The 12,140-nt window shown below is 35.4% G+C and overlaps 1 protein-coding gene and 1 pseudogene across 1 annotated transcript; both read left to right on the top strand.

Moving 5' to 3' along the window:
- Positions 1–1,179: 1,179 nt before the first annotated feature.
- Positions 1,180–6,134, top strand: LOC142164103 (uncharacterized; annotated as a pseudogene).
- A 1,771-nt stretch (positions 6,135–7,905) lies between these two features.
- Positions 7,906–11,610, top strand: LOC107785558 (protein SOSEKI 5). Its single transcript, XM_016606886.2, has 4 exons — positions 7,906–8,332; positions 8,532–8,601; positions 8,722–9,597; positions 11,138–11,610. Exons 1-4 carry the CDS (start codon positions 8,098–8,100, stop codon positions 11,328–11,330), a joined length of 1,374 nt encoding a protein of 457 aa, XP_016462372.1. The 5' UTR covers positions 7,906–8,097; the 3' UTR covers positions 11,331–11,610.
- The last annotated feature ends 530 nt before the right edge of the window (positions 11,611–12,140 follow it).

The following is a 12,140-nucleotide window of genomic DNA, read 5'->3' as shown; positions in this document are numbered from 1 at the left end:
TTAAAGATTGGTGAATGGGAAATGGAGGGAAGAAAATGGAGGGAAAGTGAGCTCCATTTTACTTTAGAAAGAGCAAAGTATCCCTCATTGGTAGTGGAAAGAAAAATGAATGTGCTTATATTGAGAAAACACTTCTTTTGGTGTTAAATGGGTTGGAAAGAAAGTAAGTCTCGCGCCGTCGTCGCTCGGCTTCGGTCAAAGATTGATTGATTAATCTTTATGGACAAAATTTCTGTCAATTATTTAATTAATTAACGAAAATTCAAACCGAAAATTCCCAGTTCCAACAGCCATGGCCTTTTTCTAAAAGGCTACAACCCTTTTTAGAAATAATGCCAGAAAGTCTATAAATATGTTTTCAATCCTAGAATCTTTCCTTACGAAATTTTCTGATTTTTTTCTTCTTCTTCTGCACAAAAAATTATTTTACAACCATTGAGTGGTTCGAAGTTCATCAGAATTTTTAGTACCAATACACCGGTGAGTAAAAATCGTTCTATCCTGGGAGGATAATATTCCAGCATCTCGGGTACTTGAGGGGAATAATTTTCTTAAGGATACACTGTGCATTCAGTGGGCTCGATTTATTCCGAAAATATTTTCAGACATTATTTCGACATTCTGTTACTACTAATTTTCTGTTTCTGTTTCTGTTTCAGAAAGTTTACTGCATTTTATTATTTATTATAGTAATACAGATTGTATAACAATCTTAAGAAAATTATTTTATTGTATTCTATATTCTATTTTTTGGAGATAAAAATCTGTGTGATTTTGTACTCCTTCTGAATTTCTCTATTCTGATTTGAAGATATAAAAACTTCATCAGAATATTAAAATTCAGAAACGATTTGAAAAACATAAAAACTTCATCGTTTACTTATTAAACGTATTGTTCGTCGTTCATTACAGTATTGTTTACTATTCTATTTTTTACCATTAATTGAACTCTTCTGTTGTTGACAGTGAGAAATGACAATTGATAATGGAAATTCTTCTGCGACTGTTGTGGAAACGACGATAGCCTCGTCAAGCCGAACTCCTGTTCCACCGGCCGAAAAATCGGAAAAATTTTCTCGAGCCAACTTCAAAGGATAGCAGCAAAGGGTATTCTTCTGGCTTACCACACTTGATATGTAGAACTTTACCAGTGAAGAACCTCTAGTACCTGCCGTGAACATGCCGGACAACGAAAAATTTATGATTGTTGAGGCGTGAAAACATACAGATTTTCTTTGCAAAGGCTATATCCTAAGAGTTTTGGAGGATGACTTGTACAACGTCTACAGTGCTATGAATACTTCGAAAGAATTATGGGACGCACTTGAGAAGAAGTACAAGACTGAAGATGCATGCTTGGAGAAGTTTGTAGTTGCCAAGTTTCTAGACTATAAAATGATAGACAACAAAACCGTTGGAACCCAAGTTCAAGAGCTTCAACTTATGGTCGTGAATGAAGCATTTCAAGTGGCTGCAATGATTGAAATATTGCCTCCTTCGTGGAGAGATTTCAAAAAATATCTTAAGCACAAGCGCAAAGAGATGACGTTGGAAGATCTTATAATTCGTCTCAAGATTGAGGAAGACGACAAAACAACCGAGAACAAGTCTCGTGGAAATTCAACGATTATGGGAGCTAATATCGTTGAGGAGACTGCTCCAAAAAGTAAGAAGAGGAAGAGGTCTTATGGACAGACTAAGGAGCAGAACAAAAAGAAATTCAAGAGCAACTGCTACAATTGTGAAAAAGCTGGTCACAAAGCCCCTTATTGTCGCCTCCCGAAAAAGGATAAGAACAAGGGACATGCCAACATGGTGGAGAATAATGATGACATTGATGATCTGTGTGCAATGCTTTCGGAATGCAACCTAGTTAGAAATCCGAATGAGTGGTGGATTGACTCTTGAGCTACTCGACATGTTTGTGCTATCAAAGAAGCATTTGCGACTTACTCTACTGCTGGTCCCGAAGAAGAGTTTTCCATGGGAAATACTGCAACATCCAAGATTGAAGGTTATGGGAAGATATTTCTAAAGATGACTTCCGGCAAGGTGTTAACGCTCAACAACGTTCTTCATGTTCCTACTATTAGAAATAATTTAGTTTCTACTTCTTTACTTGTTAAGAATGGATTCAAATGTGTATTTGTATCTGACAAAGTTGTTGTAAGCAATAATACAATGTATGTTGGAAAGGGCTACCTCAAAGAAGGCCTTTTCAAACTCAATATAACGGTTGTTGACAGTATGAATAAAATTTCAGCTTCTTCTTATTTATTGGAGTCAAATGATTTATGGCATATTCGTTTAGGACATATCAATTACAAAACCTTGCGGAAGTTAATTAATTTAGAAGTATTGCCTAAATTCGAATGTAATAAATCAAAATGTCTAATATGTGTTGAATCTAGGTTTGTAAAATATCCTTATAAATCTGTTGAAAGGAATTCAAATCCTTTAGACTTAATTCATACTGACATTTGTGATATGAAGTCGACACCATCTCGAGGTAAAAAAAAGTATTTTATTACTTTTATTGACGATTTCACTCGATATTATTATATTTATTTTTTTAATAGTAAGGATGAAGCAATTGAAGCATTTAATCATTACAAGAACGAAGTAGAGAATCAATTGAATAAAAAGATCAAAATGATTAGAAGTGATAGGGGTGGAGAATATGAATCTCCGTTTGCAGAAATATGTTCGGAATATGGAATTATCCATCAAACTACTGCCCCTACACACCTCAATCCAATGAAATTGCGGAAAGGAAAAATCAGACATTAAAGGAAATGATGAATTCTTTATTAATAAGTTTCGGATTACCGCAAATTTTGTGGGGGAAAGCTATCCTTACAGCTAACCGAATACTCAACAGAGTACCCCACAGAAAAATGCGATCTATTCCATATGAAAGATGGAAAGGAAGAAAACCCAACTTGAAATATTTCAAAGTGTGGGGGTGTTTAGCAAAGATACAAGTACCTTAACCCAAAAGGGTAAAAATCGGATCAAAAACCGTGGATTGCGTTTTCATTGGATATGCTACAAACAGTAAATCATGCCAGTTTTTGGTTCATAAATCTGATAATCCCGAAATTCATGTTAATACGGTAATTGAATCAGATAATGTTGAATTCTTTGAAAGCATCTATCCGTATAAAACTGAATGCGAGTCGTTAAGTGAAAGACCTAAACGATCACGGGAAGAACCAAAGGAAAATCCCCCAAGTAATGAAGATCTAAGGCGTAGTAAACGTCAAAGAATATCTACTTCCTTTGAACCCAATTTTGTGACATTCTTGCTTGAAAATGAGCCTCAAAAGTTGAAAGCAGCTATGTCATCTTCTGATTCAGCATTTTGGAAAGAGGGAGTCAATAGCGAGATTCAATCAATTTTGGATAACCATACATGGAAATTTGTTGATCTTCCTCCAGTAAATAAGCCTTTAGGTTCGAAATGGAACTTTAAACGAAAAATAAAAGCTGATGGCACTATTGACAAATATAAGGCAAGACTTGTTGTCAAAGGTTATAGACAAAAGGAAGGCTTGATTACTTTGACACTTACTCGCCAGTAACGAGGATAACATCTATTAGGGTGTTAGTGGCACTGACGGCCGTATATAGTCTTGAAATCCATCAAATGGATGTTAAAACAGCTTTATTAAATGGAGAATTAGAGGAAGAGATTTACATGGAACAACCTGAGGGTTTTATGGTTCCGGGTAAAGGAAAGAAAGTGTGCAAACTTGTTAAGTCGCTTTATGGACTTAAACAAGTACCCAAACAATAGCATGCCAAATTTGACTAAACAACGTTGGCAAGTGGGTTTAAAATCAGCGAGTGTGACAAATGTGTTTACATTAAAAACCCTCCAGGACATGAAGTCATTGTTTGTTTATATGTTGATGACATGTTGATAATGAGCAAAAATATGGCAGATATAAATGCTACTAAGCGCATGTTGGCTAGCAAATTTGACATAAAAGACTTAGGAGTTGCTGACGTGATCTTAGGAATCAGAATTCACATGACTCCACAAGGTCTAGCATTATCACAGTCTCACTACATTGAAAAGGTACTTGACAAGTTCAAGTATTTAGATTTCAAAATTGCCAAGACTCCAATTGACGTGAGTTATGCACTTCAAAAGAATGAAGGTGAAAGTGACTCACATCTGGACTATGTATGAGTATTGAGAAGTTGGATGTATATCATGAATTGTACGTGACCAGATATAGTATATGCTATTAGCAAACTAAGTCGGTTTACAAGTAATCCCAATCAAATACATTGGATGGCAATGAAACGAGTTTTGGGATATCTGAAATATACCCAAAATTACACTTTGCATTATAATAAATATCCCTCCGTGATCGAGGGATATAGTGATGCAAATTGGATAATTAGATCACCGGATCATCTGAAGTTAAATCCACGAGTGGATATATTTTCACAATTGGGGGTGGAGCAGTGTCTTGGAAATCATCCAAACAAACATGCATCACCCGTTCTACAATGGAATCTGAATTCATAGCTTTAGATAAGGTCGGTGAAGAAGCTGAATGGCTCCGCAATTTCTTGGAAGATATTCCATTTTGGCCCAAACCTTTGGCACCTATATGTATACATTGTGATAGTCAAGCGACAATAGGAAGAGCAGGGAGCGTTATGTATAACGAAAAATCTCGTCATATACAACGGACACACAATACCATTAGACAACTACTCTCTAGTGGTATTATCAAGATTGACTACGTAAAGTCAATAGATAACGTGTCAAATCCACTTACAAAAGGCCTATCTAGAGAGGCAGTTGAAAGATCATCGAAGAGAATGAGGTTAAAGCCTAGTACAGGTCATCATGGTGGTAACTCTACCTAGCAGAGTGGAGATCCCAAGAGTTAGGTTCAAAAAGATCAAACAAAGTTATGAATGACGGTTTAACATTGTCAAATAACTCAACCCATTCTCGTGATGAGTACAATGTTCATAAATAAAGGTAAAGCATTAAGGCTTTTTGATGAGTCAATAAAACTTAAAGCTTTTTAATGATTTGCTAAGTCTGGTAGGATATGACCAGATAATGTGTCTACATGATCACACGTTTAGAAATCACCTATGTGAGTGTGAAGTGTAAGCCGCTTCAAGGGGAATGAAAGTAAAGGCCCATTCTCTAAGTACTTATGAAATCGGGTGGTGTTCATGGCTGCAACGAACACAACCGTGAGAACCATAAATGGTTAAGGATTGATTGTGTGACTTATGTTGTCTAGGTATACAACAAAGCTCGACAATTCAAAGATATCAAATCTACCGATTGACCGAGTATATCCGATATAAGTTCACTACGGAAAGTTCAAAGGAAAACCTACTTATCCAGATGCAATTAATCCTTGCATGTAAATCACACACTCGTCCGTGCATTCCTTTGTCTTATAGCCATTCCTCATTCATGTGGGGGGATTGTTGGGATTAAAGATTGGTGAATGGGAAATAGAGGGAAGAAAGTGGAGGGAAAGTGAGCCCCCTTTTACTTTAGAAAGAGCAAAGTGTTCATCATCGGTAGTGGAAAGAAAAATGAATGTGCTTATATTGAGAAAGCACTTCTCTTGGTGTTAAATGGATTGGAAAGAAAGTAAGCCTCGCGTCGTCGTCCTCGTCGTCGTCGCTCTCTCGGCTTCGGCTTCGGATTAGGATTTGGTCAAAGATCGATTGATTGATTAATCTTTTTGGATAAAATTTATTTTAATTATTTAATTAATTAATGGAAATTCAACCCGGAATAACCCAGGACCTGCGACGCGACCCGGTCCGGTCTGTTTTCTTTCCCGAATTATTTTAAATATGTTTTCCTGCAATATTTCAAACAGAAATATTCCCACCTGTTCCAACAGCCATGGCTGCTTCTGAAAGGTTACAACCTTTTCAAAAATAGTGCCAGAAAGTCTATAAATATGCTTTGAATCCTAGAATCTTTCCTTACGAAATTTTTCTGATTTTCTGATTTTCTTCTTCTGCACAAAATTTTTCAGTGTGTTTTACAACCATTGAGTGGTTCGAAGTTCATTAGAGTTTTTGGTAACAATACACTGGTGAGTAAAAATCGTTCTATCATGGGAGGATAATATTCTAGCACCTCGGGTACTTGAGGGGAATAATTTCTTTAAGGACACACTGTGCATTCAGTGGGTTCGATTTATTCCGAAATTATTTTCAGACATTATTTCGATATTCTGTTGCTACTAACTTTCTGTTTCTATTTCAGAAAGTTTACTGTTTTTATTATTTATTACAGTAATACAGATTGAATAACAGTATAATAATTTTAAGTTTTCACACTAGCTGAAAGAAAAAAGAAAGAGAAGAAAAAAAATATCTGCCGCAAAGAAAAACCTGACATTAAATAAAAAATATAAGAAATAGTTTATTATTTATAGAATTTCGACTATGCATCACAGAAGGGGCGAATGTAATGTTGAAGTAACGAGTACAATTGAACTCATAACTTTCGACGCGGAGTAAAAATCTACATATAAAAATTTAATAAAATTACAAAAATAATAGATATGAATACATCATTTTAAAAATATAATTTGTTCAATACTTTATCCTTGAAAGTTGAACCCGTAAATTTAAATTCTGAATTCGTCACCCAATTTCTCGATCATAGGAAAAAACCGAATAAAATGTTTTCGTATAAGATGGAGGATTTCCCCACAAAAGAATATATATGTAGATCATGTGAAGTAGCAAAAGTTGCAATACGCTAAAGATACGGTCATTTCAAGTTGCAGATAATCTCGTACATTCTTGTCCAATTTAACAAAAGATCTTATTCGCCAAATCGTATCGTCAAAACTGATTGGTTTGATGTTTGTTTTAGTTGGGCAAATTGATTCGAAATTTGATGGACAGATCGGCAGTGTCAGTCACGGACACTATTATAATCTACACTATTAAAAAACAAAAACAGATATTAGAAACGAATAATTTCTGTAGCTAAACAATAAACTTTATTTTTAATTTTACTTTGAAGAAAAGATGCTTTTAATAACATAATCATCGTAGGATTTAGTCAATGTTTGGTGAAGTATGACAGAAGTGTAAGTCAACTCCTTTTGAAGAATTTTGAGTTTACTCAGACAAGTTCGTTGAAGTATTTTGAATTTACTCAGACAAGTATCAAGAACAATTCAACTCTCATAATAAACAAGACGAATTCAAACTCAATATTAATAATTTTAAATTGAAAATTAAACTGCGAATTCAAAATCTCTAGGATGATACTTCTAATAATAATATAATTCATGTAATCTCTAATAAAAAGAGTATTCCTCCATTTTTGTACAATATTTGGGAATACTTCAAACTTATAACTCACCTCTATATGGAAGAGAGTGAAAGTCTTAGCCTGAACCCTACACCTAGACAAGCTAAGATTACAACAACTAAATTACAATTCAAGTCAACTTGCATTTATCATTTTTTATGTACTATCTTTTATTTGGCTTTTACACAATTTCGAAGGTTAATATGTACATATCAAGTTGTTGGCTAACATAATATAAAAAACAAGAAATAGAAATTGGCAAGGAGTGTGTTGTTATGAATGTGTATAGTCTTTAACTTATAATGAGATGTTTCAAATTGGAGTTTTGAAAATATAAAATATCTCTTGTAAAAGATGTTTTCCTCTTCTTAATTAATCGGATTAGTATGTCTCAAATATAAGACTTCATAAATAATAAATAATAATAATAATAATAAAAATTAGGATGTGAGGAAATAATTGAGATAATTTAAGAGGGAGGGGAAAATGTAAAACAAATGAAATTTGTCATGTAGCTGTTGTCTGCCGCATCCTATTTTGAAATCTCTTCTCCCTCCTTTTGTTTCACCGTCCAGAGACTCCCCATCCCCTTAAAACCCCCGGCATTCACTCTATATTTTCAACTCTCTACATTTCACAAAACTCCAAGCTAGCTTTCAGCCTCGTAAAACATTCCTTTCAGCTTCTTATATAGGGAAATACTCCAAGTTCCATTTTCTTCTCTGCTTCTAAAACTTGGGTTTTTCTCTAAGAAATTAATGGCGGTTTCGTCGAGATCAGTTAGAGCAACGGAGCTACTTCAAATGCCTAAGAAATGGAAAGATAGAGAAACTAGCCCTGAACGTACCAAAGTTTGGACTGAAACTCCAAACCATAAGCCCAAATCTGAACGTAAAGTCCCTGTTGTTTATTATCTCACTAGAAATGGCCAACTTGAACACCCCCATTTCATGGAAGTCCCTCTTTCTTCCCCTGATGGTCTTTATCTTAGAGGTACACAGAATTTTCACTAGCCAACTTATCTCCATATACCAAATGAACAAAAAACAGTATTAGTAGATCTCAAGGCTTGTTTGGTGCAATTCAACTACATGAAAACATTGAGCTTGAGTTGTTACAATTATAAGCTACATTTATGTTTTGAAAGTGTTTTTAGCATTTCGTTTGAATGTACAGTTCTTATTTTTTTCAGATGTGATTAACCGCTTGAATTTTCTCCGAGGAAAAGGCATGGCTTCGCTGTATTCATGGTCAGCCAAAAGGTGAATTATAATGATTTGAGTTTTTTTTTTTTTTTTATCAATTTCAAATATGTCACGAGTTTCGTGCATCTATGGACCTGAATTTGATTTTTTTTTTGTTGCTAATTTTGAGCAATTCAGAAGCTATAGAAATGGATTTGTGTGGCACGATTTGTCGGAGCACGATTTTATATTTCCAGCACACGGTCAAGAGTATGTTCTCAAAGGCTCAGAACTTGTCGACGGTGCAATTACAATTACATCTCAATCGGAAGAAGTAGAATTCTCCAGTTCGAAAACTCCGCTGCCGGAAGTGAGAAAAATCGCCGAAGATCGTGAATTCCCTGCGGTTTCACGGCGGCGGAATCAATCGTGGTGTTCGGCTGATTTCCACGAGTACAGAGTGTATAAGGCAGAGTCTAGCGAGGATTCTACGGGAAAAGCCGCCGCCGATGCGTCAACTCAAACCGACGACCGCCGTCGCCGGCGAAGAGAAATCGGAATCGTCGAAGAAGAAGAACAGGAGAGAAATTCTGGTCAAAGCCAGTCAACAGAGCTGAGCCGAGGTGAAATTTCTCCACCGCCGTCGGATTCAAGCCCGGAAACTCTCGAAACGTTGATGAAAGCCGACGGTAGAGTAATCGTACGGTCAGAAACAGTCAACGATGATCAAACGGCTAACAATAATCAATCATCAAATGGAAAGGGCAGCAGCAGAGCATCTTCCGTGTTCATGCACTTATTATCGTGTGGGTCAATGTCCTTCAAAGATTGTGGGCCCGGTTATTATGGGAAAGATCATGGGCTTTCCTTGATTTCACACTACAAATCCAGACTGCCACGTGGAGCAGGGTTGAATCAGGTGGAGAAGGATGCAGAGAATACTACGGTGGAGTATCAAGGAATCATAGAACGAGTTAAGCTAGAGGATAAGGAGTACTTTAGTGGAAGCTTAATAGAGACAAAGAAGGACGAATATCCAGCTCTGAAGAGATCTTCTTCATTTAATGCAGATCGGTGAGTTAACTTCTATTTTGTGAATTTGTTGTTTGTTTCTTTAGCTTCGTGTCAAAAATCACTAGTACATGACTAACACTTTTGCGTAGTTCCAAAATACCTTACTTTGCTTAGAGTGATTCGATGTATCATGTCTGTTTCATTCAAAATTTGTCCCTTTGCCTAAAGTTAAGTAATTTATCCAACTCATGTAACAAGAACTAGTTAGATGCTTTTCTTTATCCGAATTTCTATCGAAAATAATCTCTTTATTTTTATACGGTATAAATTATTTTTTTCAGACTCTATGAGAATACACTGAGTATATTATTGTTATTATTATTATAACATGAACTAGCTGTAAAAATGAGATTTATATCCAAGTACTTGTACTAATGAGAAGTCTCACTTAGTTAAGGTATGTACAAGCTAACTAGAATATAACCGTTGTTAAAAATTAGCCGTAAATGCAAAGCCCTCTTTAGCATTACGTTGAAGATAATACATGGTATATGTATAGTTATTCAACAACAACAACAAATTCAGTGTAATCTCATAAGTGAGATCTTGGGAGGTTAGTGTGTACACAACCTTATCCCTACCTTCAAGGTAGGGAGGTTGTTTCCGATTACATGTATAGTTATTCAAAAATACATTAAATCTATACTTGGTTTAACTTTTGTCACACAAAATAGTTATTAACACTAGAATCCTAAGAAAAATTACTTGGCGTCCTTATTGCTTTATCTTGCTAACTAGGAGTTATCTGGTGTTTATGAAAGGCTTTTTCATGTGGTCACTGGTCAATCAGTCTGCAATCTGAAATGCAATTCAAGAGAGTAAATTTTCAGGAACAGCACTTAAAGAGGTTCTGCAGTTTCTGGTTCTGGCCATTTGTATCGGGCAATTATTATTTTCCACTTAAAGAAAAAAATAGCTTCAAGTAAAGTTTATTCATCACTACACGTGAATTACTTAAAGGGTAACCTTATGACTGATTGGCAGTATGTGAGTAAATTGATTCAACTTTTTTCAAGATTCGAGTTGGGGTAACTTCAAACCTGTCAAAATTTGTCCTGTTTTCATGATTGAAAAGTACAATTTCCGCTTTGGCTTATCCACTGATCTTTCCTCTTGTAACTTAGTATACTTAGTATAGGGGTATTAGTACGATGTCTCAATCACATTGCCCTCCTAAGTTAGAACTAAAATTAATTGCTCACTGTCTTCCGAAAAGGTACACATCAACATTAATTAAAAACTTTCTGTAATCTTTCAGAATTGCAGATGCAGAAAAAAAAAAAACTTACCTAACTTATGTATCCTACTATTCTATTCATGTGGGGCTGTTTATCTCTAATCATTCACCAATGCCTCTTATCTTCTTTGAGTTATGGTGTTATGAATGTGAGAAAAAGTACATAATTAGGTTACTTTTTAACATAATTACATGTAAATCTCAATGATAAGTATAAAACTACAATAAATATGTAAAACAAAATCTTTATAATGTTAGTGTATATTACTCAAATCTTTTTCTTTTTTCTGTTTTGGTTTGCAGGAGCGCAAAGTTGGAACTGAGGGAGAAAGAGATAGATGAAGTGAGAGCAAGATGCATTCCAAGAAGGCCAAAGAATCAATCCACCAAAAAGGAAGGAAGCAGTGACTTGTCTTGCAGTAGCAGTGCTAGTATTTCAAGTAGTAGCAGTAGCCAACATGGTAGCAAAAGGGTAGTGGTTCAACCCCAAGTTTAGAATCTTTAATTAAGCCATAATTTAGAGAGTCAGAAACATTCACCAGAACAACCTCTTTTAATCTCCTTGGTAGTTGTAAATACTGGAGTATCTCTGTAAGCTAAATGAAAAAAAACAAACAAATTCCAGCTAGTAACAGACAAGAAAAAGGTGTCATTCTGGGTAAAAACATGATGTGATACCAAGAAACATAGGACAAAATGCACTGTTGACTTTGGGAAAAAAAGTGAGATGCTGCTGCTTTCTTTTAAGAATTTCAATATAGCTTCTTTTGTTTGAAGTGGATAGAATTGTTTGATTGTTTGCTCGTCACTTTATAATTTAGAAATGAGCCGGGAGTCTATTGAAAACACTCTGCCTGTATAGGGTAGGGGTAAGGTTGCGTACACCGTACCCTCTGCAAACTTCACTTGTAGGATACATAGGGTTGTTGTTTGTTGCTGTTTTATAATCTAGAAATGTCCTTGTATTGACCATTAGGTTGCCTAAAGTTAAGTTGTCAATTAGACTACTTTAAATTATGCAAATCTAGGATTTCTAGAACATGAGTTCACTTCTAAAGAAAGAAGAAAAAAGAAGTATTAAGTAGGAACTGAATCACGTGCACCACTCAGACTTTTTGGAGCATGAGTGCTAACAGATAATATTACACCAATTATAGAGAATATGTACATAAAATACCTAGTTTGACAAAGAGATCATGGGTTCATGTGCCCCATATTTTAGGCCTAGATCCGCGCCTGAAATTATCCTTAAAACACAAAGGCCAAATAAAGGAATGGGTGGAGTAGCTCAAGATCAACTCCCTCG

The sequence above is a fragment of the Nicotiana tabacum genome, chromosome 9, assembly GCF_000715075.1.
Source record: "Nicotiana tabacum cultivar K326 chromosome 9, ASM71507v2, whole genome shotgun sequence".
Taxonomy (NCBI): Eukaryota; Viridiplantae; Streptophyta; class Magnoliopsida; order Solanales; family Solanaceae; genus Nicotiana; species Nicotiana tabacum.
This window is presented reverse-complemented; position numbering and strand designations above follow the sequence as displayed.

What these genes read in the sequence shown, in the direction of transcription:
- LOC107785558 (XM_016606886.2), top strand. Translation starts at nt 8,098, where the DNA reads ATGGCGGTTTCGTCGAGATCAGTTAGAGCAACGGAGCTACTTCAAATG. An exon ending in TGATGGTCTTTATCTTAGAG is followed by an intron (nt 8,333 to 8,531) that starts GTACACAGAATT and finishes TATTTTTTTCAG; the next exon opens with ATGTGATTAACCGCTTGAAT. An exon ending in TATTCATGGTCAGCCAAAAG is followed by an intron (nt 8,602 to 8,721) that starts GTGAATTATAAT and finishes TGAGCAATTCAG; the next exon opens with AAGCTATAGAAATGGATTTG.